At 40.1% G+C, this 23,985-nt stretch overlaps 1 protein-coding gene across 1 annotated transcript in view; it reads right to left on the bottom strand.

The window, feature by feature from the left end:
- Positions 1–14,082, bottom strand: part of RETNLB (resistin like beta) — a 29,370-nt gene extending 15,288 nt beyond the window's left edge. Inside the window, exons 1-4 of the mRNA XM_087861297.1 lie at positions 13,877–14,082; positions 11,586–11,655; positions 5,855–6,019; positions 1,636–1,725 (exon numbers count right to left, since the gene is read on the bottom strand). Of these exons, the coding sequence (XP_087717423.1) occupies positions 1,636–1,663 (28 nt within the window). The 5' untranslated portion in view covers positions 1,664–1,725; positions 5,855–6,019; positions 11,586–11,655; positions 13,877–14,082. The remainder of the gene's footprint in view (positions 1–1,635; positions 1,726–5,854; positions 6,020–11,585; positions 11,656–13,876) is intronic.
- Positions 14,083–23,985: the final 9,903 nt, after the last annotated feature.

Below are 23,985 nucleotides of genomic sequence, written 5' to 3'. Positions count from 1 at the left end.
AGGATATTTCACTTTCAAATCCAAATTTCCATCTCCTCTTGAGGCACCATGTGGGCCCTCAGCTCAGGTAGGGGAAGCCTGTCCCATCTGGAGCTTTCTCTCCAAACACTTATCCCAGAGGAAAGTGCTCATTTCAGGTTTGCCCTTCTTGGTCCCCAGTTTCCATTTTCTTCACAAAGCCTTGGCTAGAGTACAAAAGACACACACTTTCCTTTTCTCTGATTTTTCCTCTAAAGGAATGCTTATTGTTTAAATCAAGGGCAAGTATTCGAGAAAACGGAATTCTGACCTTCCTGATGCTGTTTCTATTTCATATTGTGATTTTCTTGTTCCCCAAATCCTTCATCCCAATCACATACTTGAGCCTGTTCTTTGGGGAGAAATCGTGTAAAAACCCATGTGTGGCCTTAGTGTCATCATTTTAAGGAGCTAAAAACAGGTTTTCCGAGCAATTTCTTTTTTTTTTTTTAAAGGACCCGTTTGTGTTCTGGTCCAAGATGGAAACATGGATCCTAAACTCACCTCCTTCACAGATACACAAAATATATACCTATTTACAGAGAAACTTCTCCTAAAGAACCGAGGGCTGACTGAACATTACCTGCACCACAAAAGATAGAGCGACCACACAGAGACCAGCAAGACAGATGGAGACAGGGTCGTGAAGGGAACCCCCACCCTCCACGCTGCCATCTGCAATGGGGAGGGATGGCACTGAGAGCCCGAGAGCAGATTTGTCTGCCCTGAGGCATAGAAACAAAGCCACAGCTTAAAAGGGCAACTGCTAATTAGGGAACCAGCCCTAGAACCCTGCTAAATGGTGCGGGAGTTGCTGGCAGTCTCTCCTTCACCGCCCCCCCCCCCACGCCCCGGGGTCAGACTTGCACTGCAGACTGGCACTGTACTTTCAGGGGCCTGGCCCTCATTTCCTCTCCCTCCATAGAACTCCGGGGGGGCCTGAATCCCATCTTGGCAGCGGCAGCTCAGAGGACTCAAAATACCACAAAGTGTTTTACTATTTTTCCAACATGTAAGTATGCTGGCATAATAAACACAAACACTTAAAAGTGTCACCAAATTCATAAGCAGTTTTTGGTTTTTATGTATTTACATTTACACCTCGCATGTTTGCACTTCTTTTCACCCCTTTTGCTGTCGACTCTCCTCCAGACTTCTGTCATCTTTCCCCAGGCTTATTGATCCCCCAAGCGTCTCCTTGAAAGTGTCCTTGCTCCCTCTAACTCAGTCCCCACATGGTACCCAGGGAATGCTTCCTAAATGCAAATCTGCAGCAATCAAAATCTTTCCTAGTTCTCTCACCGAATGAGCAGGATTTGGTAGGATAAAATGATTATGCAATTCTCTTCTTTTTTCCCCTGGACCTTCAAACCTGCATGTCTGTTCCTACTTGTTCTCCATTCTTGGATGGAATCTCCAGCAGGTTCTGCAGCTTTTTTGAGTACTCCAGAGATAACCAAAGAGGTGCTTTGCTTTGCCATGTAAAATCCAGTTCCACTGAATTATTTCCTAACCAGTTGAGTTATATCTAAATGAAGTGTGTGCTGCCCGCCCCCCGCCCCCAACTAGGCTGGTACCAGTTAAGAAGGCTCCCGTGGGAGGGGCCTTTGCACTTACCTTCCCAACCAGGCTCAGTTCCACTCATCTTCAAGTCACATAAAGGTCACTTCCACAGGGGAGGTTTCTCTCCACGATTTCATCTTAACCCTTAACAAACAGTAAATATGTAGTTATTTCTATGAATCATTTTATGCTTCTCTCCCCCACTGGACTATAATCCCCGTGAAGGCAGAGATTATGTTTACCTTGTTGGTGGCCCAGATCCTTAATAATACTCTCTCAAGAAATATTCATTTTGATAAATGAATATGAAAAATGTTTCTTCATGAATACTGGAAAGTATGACATCTATCATGGAAGTATAAAAGGATGTTTAAAAGGGGTCCTTTTTTACTGAAGCAGAGTTGACACACAATGTTACATTAATTTCAAGGGTACAACACAGTGATTCAGCAATTCTGTAGGCTATGCTCACCACGAGTGTAACGACCGTCTGTCACCATACAGCACAGCTACAATACCACTGACTATATTCCCTGTGCTGTACTTTCATCTCTGTGACGTATTCATCTCATAACTGGAGACCTGTACCTCCCACTCCTTTTCACCATATGTCTTCCCCCCACAAACCACCAGTTTGTTCTCTGTGTTTATGGGTTTGCTGCTGCTTTTCTTTTGTTTATTCATTCGTTTTGTTTTTTTAGATTCCACATACAAGTGAAATCCTACGGTATTTGTCCTTCTCTGACTTGACTCGCTTAGCGTATTATCCTCTAGGTCCATCCATGATCTCATCCCTTTTTATGGCTAAGTAATATTCATATGTATATATATATACACACACACACACACACACCTATATATATATATAAGGTATATATAAATATATCTACAAGAAACTTGTTCATATAACCTCTTCTTCTTTATCCATTCTTCTATCCATGGACACCGAGATTGCGTCCAATATCTTGGCTATGATACATGATGTTGCAGTAAATATAGGGTCATACATCTTATCAAATTAGTGTTTTTGTTTTCTTTGGGTAGATACCCAAAATCCTATTTCTGATTTTTAATTAAACTCCGAGCTGTTTTTCACAGTGGCTGTACTATTTTACATTCCCACCAACAGTACACAAATTTGTTTTTTGTCTCTATACCCTTGCCAACACCTGTTCTTTCTTGTCTTTTTGATACTATCCATTCTCACTGGTGTGAGGAGGTATCATGTTGTGGTTTTGATTTGCATTTCCTTGATGATTAGTGATGTGGAGCATTTTTTCATGACTGTCTTCTTTGGGAAAATGTCTGTTTAGATTCTCTGCCCATTTTTAAATAGGATTGTTTGTTTTGGTGTTGACTTCTATAAGTTCTTTATATATTTCAGATAATAATTCCTTATTGGAAATATTAATATATTTGATCAATTTCTACGTTTATGTTGTCTGTTAAGATTTGCTTTATATATTTAAGTGCTGTAATGTTGGATGCATGGTATTTACAATTGTTATATCCTTTTTGGATTTATCCGTTTATCATTATATAATGCCCTTCTTTGTCTCTTGTTACAGTCTTTGTTTACCGTCAGTTTTGTCTGTTATAAGCATTGCTACTGTGGATTTTGTTTTTGTTTTTGTTTTTGCTTCCATTTGCATAGGATATCTTTTTCCATCATTTTACTTTTAGTCTATATGTGTCTTTAGGTCTGAAGCAAGTCTCTTGTAGGCAGTATAGATGGGTCATTGTTTTTATCCATTCAGTCATCCTATGTCTTTTGATTGGAGCATTTAGTCCTTTTACATTTAAAACAATCGTTGATAGGCACACACTTATTGCCATTTTGTTTATTGTTTTCTGGTTGTTTTTGTAGGGCTTCTCTCTTCCTTTCTTCTTCACTTACTCTCTTTCACTGTGGTTTGATGGCTTTCTTTAGTGTTATACTTGGATTTCTTTCTCTATTTTTGTGTCTCTAGTATTTTGATTTGTGGTTACCGTTGGGTTCGTATATAACATCCTACGTGTATAGATAGCAGTCTACATTAAGCTGATGGTCACCTAAGTTTGAACACTTTCTAAAAGCACTAAATTTTTACTCCTTCCTCCACGTTTATATGATGAAATACTTTGCATATTTTTATTTTGTGTATCCCTTCACTAATTTTGTAGATATAATTGATTTTATTACTTTTGAAATCTAACCTCTATACTGGCTTTATCAATAATTAATCTACTACCTTCACTATATGTTTGCTTTTACCTGTGGAATTTTTTCCTTTTATAATTTTCTTTTAGTATGGCCTTTTTTTCCACTTAAATAATTCACTCTAACATTCCTTGCAAGGCTGGTTGAGTAGTAATATATTCCTTTAATTTTTGTTTGTCTGATAAACTCTTTATGTCTCTTTTATTTTGAATGATAACCTTGTTGGATATCCTTAGTTGTAGGTTTTTTTCTTTTCATCACCTTCAGTATACCTTGCCACTCTCTTCTGGCCTACAAACTTTTTCCTGAAAAATCAGCAGACATCCTTATGGGGTTTCCCTTGTATGTAACTGTTTCCTTTTGATGATTTTAAAACTCTTTTTATCATTATTTTTTGTCATTTTGATTATTTTGTGTCTTGGTATGGACCTCCTTGTGTTAATCTTGTTAGGGTTCTCTGTGATTCCTGGATCTATGTGTCTGTTTCCTTCCCCAGATGAGGAAGTGTTCAGTATTATTTCTTTAAATCAGTTTTCTGCCCCTTTCTCTCGCTTCCCCTTCTGGAATCCCTATAAAGTGAATGTGATTATGCTTGATGTTACAGAGCTCCTTTAACCTATTCTCCCTTTATTATTCTTTTTTTTTTCCTTTTGTTGTTCAGCTTGGTTGCTTTCCATTACCCAGTCTTCCAGATTGCTGATCCATTCTTCTGCATTCTCTAATCTGCTGTTGATTCATTCTAAGTGTATTTTTTTCATTTCAGTTATTGAATTCTTCACCTCTACCTGGTCTTTTTTATGTTTTCTATGTCTTTGCTGAGGTACTTACTGAGTCCATCTATTCTTTCCTCAAGTCCAGTGAGTATCTTTAAGATCATTACGTTGAACACTTTATCAGGCATATTGCTTATCTCTGTTTCATTTAGCTTTTTTACTCTGATTTCGTTTTGTTCTTTCATTTGGAACATATTCCTCTGACTCCTCATTTCTTTTCTCTCTCTGTTTGTTTTTGTGTTAGGTAGGTCAACTGTGTCTCCTGATCTTGAAAGTAATGGTCTTATATAGAAGTCTTTTGGTACCTTATGGTGCCATCCCCTGATCACCAGGACCACACACTGCAGGGGTGTTCCCTGTGTGAACTGTGTGTGTCTTCCTGTTGTGGCTGAGCTGTGACTGCTTCGCCTGTGGTGGGCACACTGGGCAGGGTCTTCTCCCTATGCTACTGAGAGAACTATTGCAGTTAGCATAGCAACTGGTTGGTGGGCGGGGCTGGCAGTCAGCCCCAGCTGTCTGAAATTAGCCTGTGTGCCACAGTTTTAGGTGCACTAAAGGGCAGGGCTCACTCCCTGCACAGCTAGCTAAGAGGCCCAGCTGCAGGGACTACAGATGTGGTGTGTGTGTTATCTCCCTCCCACTGGGGGTGGGGAAGGGCAGGAGTTACTTTGGAGTGGTGCTGGTCCCAGTAAGGGCTGCCTGCCAGACGTGGTGGAATGGGAGCTGCTTTGGTAGGATGCCTGAAGAAGCGGGTGGGTTGGCTCCACAGGGGAATGTGGGGACAGGGCACATGATGCGAGCAAGGTAGGTGTAGACTGTTGTGCTGCCTCCCACAAGTGTCTGGCTATCTGGGCTGGGGGAGGGGGGAAATGGCACCTGCCATCGCTTTTGTTTCTGGAAAACCCTCCTGCAGATCCTTGCCCCTCCAGCATACATTCTAAGTTTGGTCAATAGATCTCCTTCACACATATCCCAGGTGCTTTTCAAACCCCTGCTTCTGTGCTGTGTTGTGGGTTGAGTTATTTAGTATGCTGGCTCTTTAAGGGCAGGGACTCAGCTTCTTATCATCCTCTCATTCTCCCAGAGTTAAGCCCTGCTGAGAACTCCTGGAATTAATTAAGCCCCACTGGTTTTCAGAGCCAGACTTGTGGGGACTTTTCTTCCCAGGGCAGGTCCCTAGGGTGGGTGGCACCCAGTGTGGGGTATGATCCCCTCTCTCCTCCATGCTTTTGAGGTCCCTTCTGTTTGTGGTTAGTCCAACCAGGGGTTAGGCTCCCAACGACAACCCCACCCCTCCTACCCTTTTCGATGTGCAATTCTCTCCATGACTAGCTGCAGAGGTTTGTTCTGCCAGTCTTCTGGTCATTTTCAGAGTAAGTTGTACAGGTGTAGTTGTTGCCTCAGTGTGTCCATGGGATGTGGTGAGCTCGGGATCCCTGTACCCCACCATATTCCTGGTTCTCTCCTTTAATAAAATTATATAAAAGTTTGTTTTGAATGCAGAAGCAGAACAACAAAAATAACAGACAAGTTGGGTGTCAAAAGGTAGAGAGTATTATTTGGGATGGGAAAACCAATTAGAAGAATGTTTTATTTGCTGATATATACATTCTTTCTTTGCTAGTTCAAGTCTTGGAAAATAAAATAATGAATTATTGAACTATTTATGCTGAATTAGTATTATCTTCTAAATTTCAACCAGGGCAGGACTTGTGAGGAGACACAGGTACTAAAAAAGAGCCAGGGGGTTAGAGAATCCACTCCTGGAAGCAATGTCCTCAGACAGTAAAAGAGATTCCAGATTAGTGTCAAGTGATTTCACATTCTTTCATCTGTGTGAGAACCTTTTCTGAGCACTTAAAAGGAATGACATTAGCATGACATTTGAATATCAGGTTCAGTATCTGCCTCTTCTCCTAGAAAAATACTTTGGAATCTGTTCTCATAACTGGGATATCACCAGCTTTGTATCTCTCACTTAGCTGAATATCACACAGTCCCCTGAGGATTGTTATTAAAGCATTTAACAATTTATAAAATCACAGAATCTTGAAAAAACAAAAAAAGGACACCAAAGCTTTAGGCCAACTTGCTTGATTTAGAATTATGCACAAGGAGATCAGCTGGAGCTCCCTCAGCACTTATTCAAATTTACCACTGTGTTTGTACTGCCAACCATCTTGTTCTGGAAGATCTTGGTTTGGTCACACTACCCTTTACAAACATAAAAGGCCTCTCTAACATTCACCATGAAGATGATTTATTGTTACTTATGATAATCAGGTGAGATTTGCATACTGTGAAGTATTTAAGTCCCATTAAGATGGGTATGCAGCATTCTCTGAAGATAATTATAACATATTTAAACAAACAGAACATGTAATTATTGCACCGTTCCTATAAAAAAAATCCTTTCTTCATCCCAAACTAGATATGGTTACTGTTCATTATTGCATCTAGTGTAGCCAGACCAATAAAACTTTCTGTGATGATGGAAATGTTCTGTAATATTTGTACTGTTCAAGACACAATACATAAACCCAAACAAAAGTGAGCCACCTTGAATGTCTTTCTCATTCATTCACTCATTCATTCACTGAGAGCCTAGTTTGGCTCAGGTAACATGGATAGGCACTGGGCACACAATGTCAGGGGAGACACTGCCCCTACCCATGAGAAACATGTGAGATGATAACTCATCAGACAGATGGAATACAATACAATGAGTTGGTTACAAGGTGCTGAAAAAGGACACAGAGAGACACCTAACCCAAATGGGTGAAAGAGATTGGAGATTTACAACTTGGAGCATGTTATGTACTTCGCTAATTTTTCATACTAGATAAGACCTCTTTCTCATTTTTAAAATAAGGAACTAGGTCTCAGAAAGCTGTGATTTACCCTCATTAACATGAAATCTACCCAACCAGATAGCTTTTGTTGCAAAATTCATATATTTTCTACTGTTGTCCAGCAGTTCTTCAAAGAAGCTATCCAAAATCACCCAACTTCTTCTATGTTTTGCTATAAAAATTAAGAAGGGAGTTTTGAGTAAGATAAGGGTGAGGCAACTACTACAGTATTCTACATTAAATTAAATCCGTGAACGATTAGTTAATGGTATACGCATAGATATATTTATAATTGATTAAATTTTATGTTTGTGGTTATTCTATCAAAAAATAATGGACATTATGAACTTGGTTAACAGGCAGTACTTCAACTTAAATAGTTTCTACTCAGAGAACGCTTCCAGAGAAGTCAAAGGTACCAAGTGTCTCATATGTCCTTGTGAGAACACTTGAGTATAGTTTTTCTATATTTCCTCATGAAAGCACTCACTCTGACATTCCATCTTCGTCTCTGGTGGCATTCCCTAAATCAGTCTTTCTTTTTTTTTTTTCCAATTTTTCCATCTGTTGTTTAAACCTCATCCTACATTTGGGAAACCATACATAACTTGTTCATCACGTAACTCACTAAACGAGACTGAACACTTTGTCAAGATGATTTCTTTTTAAGAAGTTAGGGAAATGTTCAATTTATCGATACATTCCAGTTTTGCCAGGAAAGCATCCTTTCTCATCAAGCTAGGCTTGTGTGTTACTCCTTATAAAATGTCACCAGAAATCGTGTGAATGGACTGACTCCTTACCAAACAGCCATGATTGACGGTGGGTTGAACAGAAATCTAATACTGAATGGAAAATACCCTTATAAATATTTGCTGAATGAAAACTTTTAATCTCCATTCCACTTTTCTCAGTTGTTTTTTTAGTGAAACCAATGCAGATATCCAATAATTATATATGTTATATATATTTTTTAAATTTTGAATTTTTTTCTTACTTGCAGTGCTTGTCTAAGTTCTTGATATTCAGGACATAAAATATAAGGATAAATTCACTTGGATTTCACCTAACTGCCCTCCCTTCACACTTGTACTACTGAGAAGTGAGTTTGTGGGGCTCACTTCTTGAGTGTTGCAAAGCTATATAACGTAAGAGTTTATAAAAAGCAGATATCTTTCTTCAATGAATTCTTAGAAACAGGGGAATTAAGCAAGAATCTAAAGGTAAATAGAAACCACAGATAGTGAAAACAATCTTTGGTAGAAATCACGTTTCTAAGAAAGGAAAGTGGGAGGAGAAGGGATAAAAAAAGAACAAACATTTTTATTTTTGACACCTGTAATGTTCAGAAAAGGAAGAGGAAAAGCAGATTAAGTTTGTGACAGTTTCATCATCTGTGGGGCCACAGAGTCAGTACTATGCCTATCTAAGAATACCAGCTATCTTTATTATTATCTCTCACAGTTCACTACACTGTGTGGGTTCAGCTAGATGGTTCTCACATGGAGTTGCTCATGCAGTTGCAGCCAGATGTTGGCATCAAAGGCTGAACTACGCTAGGTTCTTAAGGGGGCCCACTTGCATTGCTCGCCATTGGCTGGAAGCTCAGATGGAGCTGTTAATTGCAACACTCATGTTCCTCTTCATGAGCTTGCACTTTTCTCAGCATGGTGGCTGGATTTAGAAATAAAGTTTCACGGGGTGCCTGGGTGGCTCAGTCAGTTAAGTATCTGACTCTTGATTTCAGCTCAGGTTGTGATCTCAGGGTTGTGAGGTTGAGCCCTGTGTCAGGCGCTGTGCTCAGTGTGGAAACTGCTTGAGATTCTCTCTCCCTCTCCCCTTCTTCTTAGTTTACATGGCTCAACCAAAAATGATAAAGAGGCATATTTATTTATGAACAAAGATAAAGTGTAACCAATTACCTTTCCTCCCATTTTCCCATCTCTGGTCCCATGGCAGAATGGTTTCACTGAAGGAACATTGTTTCCTTTGGGAGAACATGTAGCTTATGGGGCGTCCAGGAAGTGTTAATGGTTTGTCCTGGCCTACAACTCAACTTTATAGGGCCTGAGATCCCCTAACTTTAGAAGAGGTAGAGAAGTGAGTTTGGGTTTCAAAGAAGTATGAAAGGGAAGTGAACGTCATTAATTGTGTTTGCTCTGGTGTATGTCCAGGCCTCAGGATTTTACAGATTTCCCCTCTTCTACTATTTCCCTAGTTCCTATACACCAAAACCATGTCCTCACTGATCACTACTCTCAAAGCTGAGATCAAAGATTGGGCTCATCTCTCATTGCATTATTCTTTCTTTTCTCAAGGTCCAGGCAGAAGACTGGGATCCAATTATTATAGATTCAGCTACTTCATTTAATGAAAGTAATTTAGTAAGTTAGACAAAGTAGAATTTAAGCCAAAAATGGTTAACCAGATAAAGATGGCTATTTCAATTTATATTCATAAAATGCAATCCATCAAGAAGATAAAATAGTGATGAAAGTTTATATACTGATGAACATAGCATAAAAATACGTAATTAAAAAATGAATCAAAATAAAAGAAAAAAATGTTATAAAACATCCTATTTCAAGTAGGAGACACTCCTCCATCAGAGGTTGATATTTCAAATGATAGATAATAATAATGATGATGGTAAGGATTTAAAGTGATAAGATGATAAAGGATTTAAAAATAGTTAATCTGGTTGATTTAATAGCCCCACGGACAGTATTTAGATGCCATACTCTCTGATGCCTCTTTGCTTCAAGTTATATTGTTCCACCCATTTAGAAAGTCTTTTCCTGCCTTCTCTATCTACTCATTGTTAAGTCCTTCCTCAAATACTAGTTTCTCAGTGGTATCTTCTTGTCATGAGGATTAAGCATAGCATCTTACATATGCCTTTTCCTAGACTTGTTTCCTTGTGCTTTCTGGTACGACTGATTATTTTCATGTCTGGTTTCTGATCAGTCATGAAGGCAGCAGCAATCTCATCTTTGTATCCCCAGTATTTAGCCTAATACATGGTGGCTGTGGGGACTCAGAGAATAATTGCTGAAGGAAAGGAGAGTATGGCCATGAAGGTACAACCCTCTTTATCAGCATAAGGCAGGGACAGCAATAAGGACATTCTCTCCTCTGTGAAGGTTCATCTGTGAAGATGACACATACCTGAGGAGAAGCCAGTCTGCTCAGTGGCCCAAAGCAGACCCATTCTATGGAGATAATTTAATTCCTCTTAGGGGTGCCTGGGTGGCACAGCGGTTAAGTGTCTGCCTTCGGCTCAGGGCGTGATCCTGGCGTTATGGGATCGAGCCCCGCATCAGGCTCCTCCGCGATGAGCCTGCTTCTTCCTCTCCCACTCCCCCTGCTTGTGTTCCCTCTCTCACTAGCTATCTCTATCTCTGTCAAATAAATAAATAAATAATCTTTTAAAAAAATTTAATTCCTCTTAAAATAGTATACTTGGGGTGCCTGGCTGGCTCAGTCAGTAGAGCATGCAATTCTTGATCTCAGGGTTGTAGTGTTGAGCCCCAAGTTGTGTGCCAAGATTACTCAAAAATAAAATCTGTTTTAAAAAATAAAATAAAGCAGTACACTTACCTGAAGTGCTCTACCCTTTCCCATCTAGGAAGGAAACGGCAGCAGAGAGCAAAGTTAAAAGCAACTGAGTAGGGAATGCAGGGGGTTCAAGATATTTCAAGATCGCAGTTGACAAGGAGTGGGTAAATACAGGCCCAGCCGCACAACAGTGTTACTCCCCTACTGACAAAATCCAGCATCCAGACAAGCCCCCCGGGCGCATAGGCCCGAACAGCATCTGCCTCACACGCCAGCGTGGTGTGAGGCGCTCCCACCTACACTCGCTTTCGCTCGCTTTCTGGAAGCTGTCCTGTGCAACTGAGATGCAGGGGCCCAGAAGCACTGCCGCCCCTGAGAAAATGGAGCAGGCCGTGGTCTGTGTATGCATGTGCTAGGCTCAGATTCTGTCCTTTCACCAGGCCACTGTGAACTGGAATAGGGTTGGGGGAGTGTGTCCAGAAGCCTTACTGGCCACAATCAGCACATTGGGTTTGGAAAGGCTTCTGAGAAGCAATTTGTCACTGGGGGCAGGAAAGGAGACGCTGTTTGCTTAAGCTGCTTCACGTCTGATTCAGCCCCCAGGCGCGAGCACCCACTTACCTATAGACCTCCATATTCTATCCTGGTGGTGACAGGTGGGCATTCTCATGAAGAATTCTAAAAGAAACTCCTATAAAACAAAAGGTAAAGAACAGGGGAGCATGAGAGCAAAAAGACAGATGCATATCAATTTAAATTAATTGATTCAGGGATTTGGGTGGCTCAGTAGGCTAAGTGTCTGCCTTCAGCTCAGGTCATGATCCCAGGGTCCTGGGATCAAGTCCTGAATCAGGCTCCTTGCTCAGTGGGAGCCTGCTTCTCCCTCTCCCTCTGCCTGCCTCGCCCTGCTTGTGTTTTCTCTCTCTGTCAAATAAATGAATAAAATCTTTTAAAAAATTTAAAACTTAAGAAATAAATTAACTGATTCATCTAAGAAGTATTTGGAAGGTGGTGCCTGGGTGGCTCAGTCAGGTAAACATCTGCCTTCAGCTCAGGTCGTGATCCCAGGGTCCAAGGATCCAGCCCCATGTCAGGCTCCCTGCTGAGCAGGGAGCCTGCTTCTCCCTCTCCTCCCCACTCCTGTGCTCTCTGTCACTATCTCCATCTCTCTCCCAAATAAATAAATAAATAAAAATCTTAAAAAAAAAAAAAAAAAAAGAAGTATTTGGAGGGCCCACTTGTGATGATTTTTTCCTAAGTTTCTCTGGGAAGGCTCTTCAGAAAAAAAAGCCTAATGGAACCACCCAATGCAAGGATGAGGAGTTGGTAGTTTGATGTAGTCAAAGTAAAACAAGCTGGTGAAGAACCAGCCGTAGCCAAATCATGGCCTTGGGAAGAGTTTATCCTTTATATTTTCCATTCTTGTGATTCTTGTGTGGAAAAAGCCCTGAGAAATAGTAGCTTGAAGCAGTCCTTTCAGAGGTGACATTTAAAAATCAATCGGTATAAATGGATCCAATCCTGAAGCCTGCATTGTCTGGTTTTGACAGCTAAAAGGTAATTTAAAAGATTTAATGATTTAATCAGTCTCTTAGTGGATCATGTAAGAGGAAAGTCTATTTTAAAGCAAAGCAAGTGTGTTTAAAAATCTTTAATCATCACCCTCCCCTCTACAACTTCCACCCAAAAAGTATCTTCTCCCTCCAATTCTCTCTCTTTTCCACCTTCAACTCTCCCAAATTCCTCCCTTCCCCAGCTCTTGATGTTTCCCCCAAATAAACACAACCTTAGTTCTACTTCACATCCCATTAATATCATCCATTTCTTTAGAACCAAGGAGTGCTCTGGAGGTGACTCAAAACACAAAATCCTTAGAATCCTTGAGAAAGAACAAAAATTGTGAATGCTCGGGAATTAATCATTTGTTCATTAGGAAAATGTCTACATTTTGTAACAAAAAAAGAAAGAGAGAAAGAAGGAAAGGAAAAGAAGCCTTGAGGAAGAGTCATACCATGAGATGCGTAAACAAGAGAATAAAATCGCCTGACATTTTCCCTTAAACTCAGTTTGGGAATTACTCTGGAAGGTGGGCCTCCTATTTTAAGAGAATAAAACCTGATACAGCACTGTGCTGTAGATAAGGCTGGATTCAAACAAGTAGCTGAGAGATAAAGGTTACCTTGAGCCTTCATCATGGGGCTGGATGAAAATACAGACATTCGTGATATGGTCCCTTTTTTGTTTTTATCCACTACATTTATACCAGGAACATCTGAAGTCAGGTTAATTTATAATGTACTTGATAGTAAAATGATGGGTGAAAATTTCAGCAAGGTTTTTTGAGCTGGTTATTGAATGGAACATATGACCAGATGTGAGGAAAGTTGGAGTCAAATCTATATGAAACAAAACTCCCCGAGGGGATGCTCGCATGGTCACCAAGCATCCTGGATGTAGAAGCAAGATACTTTGCCTCCAAGTCTGCCTTTCTACGTTCTACAGAGAGATAAAAATTATAAATTTAAAAGACTTGCTTATGATTTTTTTTTTTTTTTTTTTTTTAGTATTTCTTCACAAAGATGTATGTTTTCTTAGCCAGGAAAAGTTGCTGGTCAGAATTTTTAAACTGAGGGATAAATTGCTACTTTTTCTTCATTAATAAAATGAAAAGTCTCCATGGCAAAGAGTAAAACTGGGAAAGGTACATGAATTTATTTCTCACTTTTCAGCTAAACAGTCACTCACAAATTTAGCTTATTCCGCAGATAATTTTTCAAAGCTGAACCTTCAATACATAACTTCAGTGCGCTGTGAATACGGAGCAGCATAAGACAAAACGAATTTAAACCAGAAAACATTTAACAATTGGGTAAGAGTTTTGATAGAGAAAACAGATTATTTAGGACACTTACTTCATTTGCAGGGTTGGATTAAAAAATGGTACTCTCGGGGCACCTGGGTGGCGCAGTCGTTAAGCGTCTGCCTTCGGCTCAGGGCGTGATCCCAGCGTTCTGGGATCGAGCCCCACATCGGGCTCCTCCGCTGGGAGCCTGCTTCTTCCTCTCCCACTCCCCCTGCTTGTGTTCCCTCTCTCGCTGGCTGTCTGACTCTCTGTCAAATAAATAAATAAAATCTCTAAAAAAAAAAAAATGGTACTCTCATTAGTCACATCTTTCTTGGCCGAAAAAATACTGCTTTCAAGGATTAAAACAGAATGATCAATGGACCAAAAATGAGCAACTCTGCTAGCCCATTATATGACACAGGAACTTGACTTCTCAGGAAAAATGTACACATATAAATTTCTGTTAACAGTTGCCTGAAATCCTTGTGCTTCATACTCCCAGTCATCACCCCATAGTGATTTTCCTGACTGTGTTTATAAGCACTGAAGTGAAGACTGTCATGTTTCAGTTGGTAGGGCTCCCATGACCAAGTATCACAGTCTGGGTGGCTTAAACAACAGAAATGTATTTCATCACAGTTTTGGAGCTAGAAGTCAAGGTGTTGGCACAGTTGATTTCTTCTGAGGCCTTTCTCATTAGTTTGCAAATAGCTGTCTTCTTCCTGCATCTTTACATAGTGTCCCTTCCGTGTGTGTTTGTGGCCTAATCTCTTCTCATAAGGACACCAGTCATACTGGATTAGGACCCACTCATATGACCTCATTATCCCTTATGATTAGCTGAATTTATCAGCATATTAAAAAAAAAAAGACAAGATGACCAAGTATGATTTATCTCCAGAATACAAGGACCATTCACTATTAGGGAATTTGTTAATTTAATTCACCATATTAATAGACCAAAGGGAAAAATCATTTCAGTATCTCCATACATGCTGAAAGATCTTTGGGGAAAAAAAAAAGATCAACGTCCATTCCTGATAAAAAAAAAAAAAACAAAACAGTCAATAAAATAGTAAAAATGATAAAAAGCATATACTTCGGTACTTAAAGTAATCATTTTATCTAATGGAGAAACTCTAGAGGCTTTTGCAATAAAGTTAAGAACAAGGCAAGGATGCCCATTACTTCTATTATGATCTAGCATTATACTGCAGACTTTTAACTCACAATATTATATTTCTTAATGTGGGTAATGATTTTATAATCATTCTCTAAATTGTACATGTGTACTTTGTACATTTTATGAATATGTATTTTACAATAAAAAGATTAAAAATGTAACATAAGAAAACCATATATACGTACATTTAAAAAGGCTCTTTGATGTAATTTATGTCCATTTGTACATCTAAGATTTGTGGCCGAAGGACATGAAGCCAGGCATTTTCAACAAAATGAAAGGAAGCACCGTGGATGCAAGACGTGCAGCATGAGGTGGAAAATGGCTCTGTAGCCTTTTTATTGCTGGTGATAAAAATCTAAATCAATGGCCATTGATGTCTTGTCAAGAAGGAAAACACGAATATTTTAAGATTTAAGTATGAAACTTTCATATGCAAAAGACAGCCAATGAAAGTTAAATGCAGGTTTCAGCTCCAACATTTAAAGAGCTTGGAGGCCCTCTCTCCAAGCTACCAAGAAAATCAATATCTTTTCTTGGAGTCATCAGAGAATGAGTTTGCAGCACAAAATCCTGCCTGACATCTGGAGAGACAGAAATCCAGCATCATAGTAAGATTTGCTTACCTAGAGTAGACATCACTGATGGCATAAACTGATAGAAATACTTAAATGGCGATTTTAATGGATTGTTGGAAGTTATCTATGAACTAATGTGAGAATAACTCCTGGGGGTCAAAGTTTTAGGGGGCACGCCACACTTTTATGGACTTTATATCCAGGAAATCCAACAAGTTCTCATGGCAAAGATCTGAGAACGATAGCCGTTTTCGTGACAGAATAATTGCTGTGAAATGCACCTGCCTGGGGCCCTCCTCCTAACAAAGGCCTACTTCCCATGGGGGGGAGGGTGAAAAAAAAACTTTATCAGCCTGTTCCAGAACTGTGGCAGAAAGACACTGCTCCCACTCCAGCCTCACCTAGCCCTAAGGAAGGTGGTGGGGTAGGGAGAGCTACACAAGAAGAATCATTTGTGAAAGTCATAAACCAGAGATGCAGCTCACTGAAAGGCCGAGACTAAACTGAAAGATTACAGAATGCCCCCTCCACCAACACCTTACCACCACACCAACAGGGTTCCAGTGTAACTGCAGTGGATTACAGCTGAAAGACCGATGAGACCCAGATTCTGTTTGAAGCAGCAGTACTTAGGCAAGCCCAGAGTCAATGTGGGAGACAGAACGTGAGGACACTAGGGAAATTTGACGCCTCTCTCAGCTACAGAAAATAGTACACAAAGCCCAACTCCTAGCCAAATTAACATAAACCCTCACACTGGAGACCTATTTAGCTGAGTTCCTATTTCCCAATACAACATATCTGGCCTTCAAAAAGGCATGGCAAAAGGCAAAAAAGAACACAGTGTAAAAAGACAAATCATCAGAACTAGACTCAAATATGACACAGATGTTGGAATGATCAGAAAATCATAACATATATATGGTTAAGTTAAAGGCTCTCATGGAAAATGTAGACAACATCAAGAACATGGATAATATAAATAGAGAAATGGAAATTCTAAGAATCACCAAGAAATGCTAGGAAGACTCGAGATGGCTGAATAAAGAACTAGTGTGTTTAAAGACAGGTTACTTGAAAATCTCTAAGCCGAAATTTAAAGAGAAGAAAAAATGAAGAAAATAAAACAGAGCATTAAAAAACTGTAAGACAAGAAGAAAGAGAAAAGGGAATCAAATATTTGAAATAATGTCATGGAAAACTTTCCAAAATTCATGGCAGACACCAAGCCACAAATTCAGGAAGCCCAGAGAACAGAAAACAGGATAAATATCAAAAGATACACCCAGCTGTATCAGAGTCAGACTGCAGAGAACCAAAGACAACTTGAAAATCTTGAAAGGAGCCAGGAAATAAGGAAGCAAAGAAACACCTTATCTATGGAAGAACAAGAATGAGAATGACATCAGGCTTATGAGAAAAGAGGAAAACCAGAGGAATAATATAATGAAATACTGAAGGTGTTGAAAGAAAAAAAAATCCATCACCTTAGAATTCTGTATGTGGTGAAATTATACTTGACGAGTGAAGGAGAAATGAAGCCTTTCTCAGACGAGCTAAAATGGAATAAAATCATCACCAGCATACCTACTGTGCAAGAAATGTTTAAAGACTTTTTCCCGGAAGAAGGAAAACCACATAGGTCAGAAACTTGGATTTACATCAAGAAAGGAAAAGTTTTAGAGAAAGAATAAATGTGGGTAAAATATTTTTTTATTCTTAACTGACCTAAAACATAGCTATCTAGAGCAATAATAGTAACAGTGTATTGGGTAATTATAACATCACGGATAAATAAATGGATGGCAGCAAGAGGTGAGGGGGAGGAATTGGGAACTCTGTCAGAAGGTTCCTGCACTATACATGAAGTAGAATAGTTTTACTGAAGGCAGATTTAGTTAAAAATGTATATTACAAACTCTAGGACAAACAGTGCATTATGTTTTTAAAAAGTATAACTGACATGCTAAGAGAGGAGTGAAATAGAAAATACTCATAAAATACATGCTTTGAAGCATAGAAGGCAGAAACAGAAATCTCTGACAATCAATAGAAAAGTTACAAAATTTGCTTATATTAATCCAAATATCTCAATAATCACTTTAAATGTGATGTAAATGATTTTTTTTTTTTTTTTTTTTTTTAGCGAGAGAGAGCATGCACATGAGCAGAAGAAGGTGGGAAGGGGCAGAGGGAGAGAGAGAATCCTAAGTAGCCTCCATGCTCAGCATGGAGGTGGACATGAGGCTCAAACTCATGACTCTGAGATCACGACCTGAGCCAAAATCAAGAGTCCGACGCTCAACAGACTAAGCCACTTGCCCCTAAATGCGAATGGTTTAAATGCACTAATTAAAAGACAGAGACTGTCAGGGTGGATTAAAAAAACAATACCCAACTCTATGTGATCTCAGAGAAATCATTTGAAATATAAGGACACCGATAGGTCAAAATTAAAGAGATGGAGAAAGATACACCACACTAGCCCTCATAATCGTGACAAATGTACCAATGTAAGGTAGGATTATAGGGGAAACTGGGTGTGAGGCATGTGAAACTCGATGCTATCTTCGTCATAGTTCTGTAAATTTAAAAGTACTCAATAATTAAAAGTTTGCAAAAAATAGGCATACAATAAATTATTTGAGCAACAAACAAGACAAGACAGTTATATGTAAAATCAAAGTTAAACATAAAATACCTTTGATTAGAAAATTTTAAAAAGCTGCCCTGAAATGTGCATCTTAAAGATCATGACATCTCTTATCTTGCCATCCTGCTCTACACGATGAATGATAACCGTGTATCAGGCTGATAGAATATATAATTCAAAAGCCAGTCTTCTATAAAATCCGCTTATTGTTCACCAAGAACTGATACTAATTTACCCATTTATAGGGAGGGGGGTGGGGGAATGGGATAGACTGGTGACGGGTAGTAAGGAGGGCACGTATTGCATGGTGCACTGGGTGTTATACGCAACTAATGAATCATCGAACTTTACATCGGAAACCGGGGATGTACTGTATGGTGACTAACATAATATAATAAAAAAAAAATTTACCTATTTATATACGTTAGAATTTCAGGAGAGATAAAAATACAAAAGTATATAACAAAATGAAGTCCTTTACAATATTTAAGTGTAAAACATGGCTAAGTTACCGTACAATTTAGGATTGTCTAGGTTTCCGAGTTTGAGTTAGCACTAAGTCCATTCTGTTAGGAAACAAACACTGGGCAGCTCCGATATTCATGGAACTGTTTCAGGCACTATGGAGAATCACAAAAATGCATAAGAAATAGTCTCTGCCCTAGGACGGTTACATAATACAATTTAAAGGCATTTACATACTACTTCTATAACATGTACCCTTTCCTGCAAATCCAGATGCATTTTACACTAATAGAGCCACTAAATAAGTTGGACCTTGGCCTGATAGGGTTTTGCTGGACAGTGAGTTTGTGTGTTTCACCTGTAAGAGAGAAACACTATTGATTTCTTCTCAACAACATGGTAGTTGAGTTAACATTGAGCTATTAATAGTACCATTCGATTTTTAAAAATTTATCTGCATTTCCTTACCTGACTAAAACTATTTTCTCATTTTTCTTGCGGATATATTAATTCAGTGTTATTCAAATACATGGAAGTTTCCGAAACAGCTGTGAAATTCCAATATTTACCCTTAGCCATGATTCTCAAAATGATTTATTAGCCTTTTATTTTGTCTGAATAGTTTTAAGTGCTTCAATCTGGCAGCTTTTTGGTATCAAATGAGGACATGGGTTCTGAGCGAAGTGATATCCTTATGTTGTGATCTCTTCCTCCCAAATAGTTTGGCTTTTATTAATGGCAGGGCAATATTGAGCTTTTTGTATAATCACGATTGCTAGCAATTTGTTTTGCTATTTCTAATACAATGTCTTCACTGATAGAAGAATGATGGCAAACAGGAACAATGTGTATGAATATTTACTAGAATAATTAGCAAGGAGTGGCTCTCTAGAGTATGAAAGTGAAAAGAGGCAGAAGAGCCTTTTTAAAATTGTAATTGTCTCTGTAGCAAGAACAGGCTAAAGTTGAAAGGGTTTATACCAACGTATGCAAAGCACTTCAATAAGACTAAATAAATAGCCACTGTATACATAACGCTTATATGCTCCTTCCTTCTTCTCTCCTTTTTTGTCCAGAAATGTAGATTTCTTAAAAATCTTAAAACTCATCACCATCGTCGTTGTTGTTGTTGTTGTTTGCTAACTCTACTGAGCTTTCTTGGAAATGATGCCAGTTAAGACTCAGTGGTGGGAGGAGGAGGGTTAGGGGCAGAGTGGCGGTTTCCCACAGGAAATTCATCTCGCAGCTTGTAGTAAAACTGATTTCAAGGACAGATTAATGAGGTTGCAACTTGCTGATCATCCTAACACCCATCTTTTGCCATTTCCGAACAAGATGGCAAGTGTCGGCAGCTTGATCTCTTGACACCAAAAGCCCTTAGCTCTATCTTTCAATACTGCCATTGCAAATTCACCTATTCGTGCAGTTTACAAAGAGTTTCCGAAACTGAATGAGTTTAGTAGCATGGAACTCCTGCCTTACTCTAGTGAAAAACCACGCAAATGCTGTTGGTGCATTCATTGTAGATGAAATCACAGGGAAAATCCCTTCTCTCGAACTGTACTTGCTATTCAATCTAGAAAATGTGTAAGAGAATACAGTGTGAAAACTTTGAGCTGGGCACACTGAGAGGTACAAAGACAAATAAGGGAAGACCTGCGAGGTGTGGCCAAGGCTAAAGAGAAGGCAGTGGCAGCGGGACATGGCGCAACTGGCATAATGTAGACAAAGTATGGTTTTGCTTTTTTCTCCACCCCTCTCCTTAGTGAACAGATGACATTTTGTCTAGTTCCACAAATACCCAGTGACCACACGGTCCACAACTCTCTACTACGGAGCCACATCCAAGCCCAGTAACACTGAGCTCCAGAAAAGTCCTTCATCTCCAACTGCTCCTCTTTCTCCATCACTGACAAGACTCCTAATCATTGCAGGAAACACCAGTTACTTTAACCCAGCTTATAGAATGCTTCAGCAGCATCTATCAATCCAGGCTGAGCTCTACAGAACAGTTTCCGCTGGGTCTTGGAAGGCCTTATGCTGACTACTTTCACCCTGGGGTTAACAGCAAAATTCTTGCTGAGTCTTCCAAGGCGGTCGTTCCTGATGAGTAGGGTAACAGGTTGGGGAAATCTCAGAATGGTGTCTCTTTAACTTTCAAGGTCTCTTAGTCAAATTAAGACAATGATAATCACTTCTGCCTAATGGCCAAGCCTATTAAATCCTGTCTCTCCCCACCCTTCCCTCAGATGGCAATCACTAAATATTTGTTCAATGAATAAATGCATGAATGAATGAATACAAAATGCAACTGTACCACCTCTCGGAGTGGCAGTCGTAATACCTATTGTTATCCTCTCATGCATTCTAGGCGGTATTGAAGGGAAAATTTCCTGTGGGAAATTTTTACTGGATGTCAAACTAAATGAGGACTGTCATTCAGGGAAGTTGGTTAATAACAGTTACTTTTTAAAATCGACAAATATTTGCTGAGCGCTTACTGTGTGCAGTCGCTTTCTAGACATTGGGGAAGCAGTGCTGAAGAAGACAGACATGGGGCCTGACTTCCTGGAGCTTAGAGTCTTGTGGAGGAAAGTAGACCATACACAAAAACATAAGCAAAGTCATTTCCATTCTAATGTGTTACACAGGAAATGGGATATAATAGAGTAGGGTGCACCTGGGGAGAGGAGCGCCCTACTTCAGTCAGAGTTCTAAAGGAAGGCTGTGCTGAATATTTAAATTTGAGCTGGGCCACTGAGGAGGAGATCAAAGAAGCTTTACAAGGAAACATTTTACCCTCTCCAAGCAGGGCAAAGGCTGGAGGTGATAAAGATCTTACCTTGATCAAGCGGGTAAAAAAAGGCTACTGAGGCTCCAGAGGAGGGGTTGGCACATTTTTTCTCAAACTTGACAGTGACTATTTTAGGCTTTTCAGGTCAGGTGTTCTCTGTGGAAACTACTCAACTCTGCTTTGCGCACAAAAGCCGCCATAGATGTCCATAAATGATTGAGTGTGGCTGTGTTCTAACGAAACTTTATCTGCAAAAACAGGTGATGGGGGGATTTGCCCCATGGGTTGTAATTTGCTCTGCTCTAGACAATAGAGCAAAAGGAAAAACGTTACATGTTGAAGTACGAACACTGCGCACAGCCCAGACCCTGCGGGGCCTGAGGGCACAGTAAAGAGTTGGAATTTTATTCTTAGTGCAACATAAAGCCATTGAGAGCATCCATGAAGCAAGGGAGTGACTTGTTCTAATTCAGTTTTTAAAATATTATTCTGGGGGCGCCTGGGTGGCTCAGTCGTTACATGTCTGCCTTCGGCTCAGGGCGTGATCCCGGCGTTCTGGGATCGAGCCCCGCATCGGGCTCCTTCGCTGGGAGCCTACTTCTCCCTCTCCCACTCCCCCTGCTTGTGTTCCCTCTCTCAATGGCTGTCTCTCTCTCTCAGTCAAATAAATAAAATAAAATCTTTAATAAAAAAAGAAAAAAGAAAATGGATTGGGTGTGAGGGGAGTGGGGCCATGCCAAGGCAGCAAGGAGGAATTCTAGGTTTCTGGGTGATGATAGTGCTGTTATCAAAATGGGGCAGATGGAGAAGGAATCAAAAGTTCAGTTTTAGAACATTTTAGTTTGGCATGTCTGTGAGACATTAAGTCATCCCTCAGAAGAGGAATGACCGAGTAACTACAAGATGGACCATTTTGAAGCAGGTCAAAGAGAAGCAAGGCGGGTCCCCAGTCGGTCCCGCTAGAACGACTTTGGGGGGAGTGTCCACAGCCCTTTCTATAGGGGCTGGCGTGAGAAACGACACGAGCGAGCAAGCGCAACTCAGGACATTTGTTGAAGTGGCCACAACCCTGACTTCCTGTGTCAAAACAAAGGACGCCGTCCTTCAGCATAGGATGCCGGGTGTCTCCACACTGTGTCTGTTTCCGCACTAAGCAAGCCTACCTGAGTGAAAGGGGGCTGATTGCAGGCAGATAAAAATAATTAGCGCACAGACACAGGATGTTAGTTGTGACCAACAAACAAAGTTTGCAGCTTGGTTGTGACCTGCAAATGTGCTGCCACACGTGTTTCTCTGCTAAGCTTCGACCACATCCTAAAACACAGACATGTCAGTATCTCACAGCTAGTTTGTTTGAGTGATCCAGTCATAAGCACAAGAGGAAAAAAGTCACCATGTTTGACTGCTTTTGCTTAATTCAACTTGAACTGGATGCTCCTGAGAATGCTGCTGCAGAGAGATGCCTGGGAGGCTCAGTCGGCTGGGCATCTGCCTTAGGCTCAGGTCATGATCCCAGGGTCATGGGATCGAGCCCTACATCGGGCTCCCTGCTTAGCGGGGAGAGTGCTTCTCCCTTTCCCTCTGCCTGCCGCTCCCCCTACTTGTGCTCTGTCTCTCTCTGTCTCTCTCTCTGTCAAATGAATAAATAAAATCTCTAAGGAAAGAAAAATACTGCTGCAGAAAATAATCACAGAAATAAGGAGCAGGGTAGTGAACCAGGGGTCAGAACTCGTGCTACCTGATTCCTAATCCATTCCACAGAAGTCGGTGAAGGGATTTTATTACGTATTTTTTGGTCAAATACGTGTAAGAAGGATAAACATTGGAAGAGATATATGGCAGAACAGCGTAACACTAATAATATCACTCTTGCTAATATGCAGGATGCAACCCCCGAAGGAAAATACCATACTACGGTGTTTCCAAACTTAACTGAAAATACACAATTTGGTAAACACACACGTACATTAGATCTATCCATTCTAGATTTTCAATAGAGTCATGATCCCATCTTACAGCTCAACACATTTTCGATTACTCTTTGTTACCAGTGACAGAATATCCAATTTTAGCTACTTAAACAATTAGGGCTTATTTTTATTAAAGAGCAAGAAACCCAGAGGTAGGTTTGTGGCTTTATTCAGTGGTTCATAAATGTCAGAACAAACTCATAAAAATTCTCTTGACCTTTTCCTCTCAGTTGCAAGGTAACTTCAACAACAGCTACAAGTACCACAGCCGAGTATGAGAAAAGGAAGAGGGAACTGGGAGGTCATGAGGGGACATCAGCATCATTCTTTCCTTTTAACAACGAAAACAAATATTTTTCAGAATTCCTGTAGCAGACATTTCCTTGAGTCTCATTATCTTATCATCGTCAGGCTATTTGACCACATCTAACCACGGCAGAGGGTGGGAGAGCAGGTGAAACTCTAGGAAAGCAGAGAACAGGATTCTTAGAATTGGTTTAGACACGCGTGTCATTTCCCTTGGCCTCGGCGCA

This window comes from Ursus americanus, chromosome 4 (genome assembly GCF_024610735.1).
Source record: "Ursus americanus isolate L20-20 chromosome 4, mUrsAme1.1.p, whole genome shotgun sequence".
Taxonomy (NCBI): Eukaryota; Metazoa; Chordata; class Mammalia; order Carnivora; family Ursidae; genus Ursus; species Ursus americanus.
This window is presented reverse-complemented; position numbering and strand designations above follow the sequence as displayed.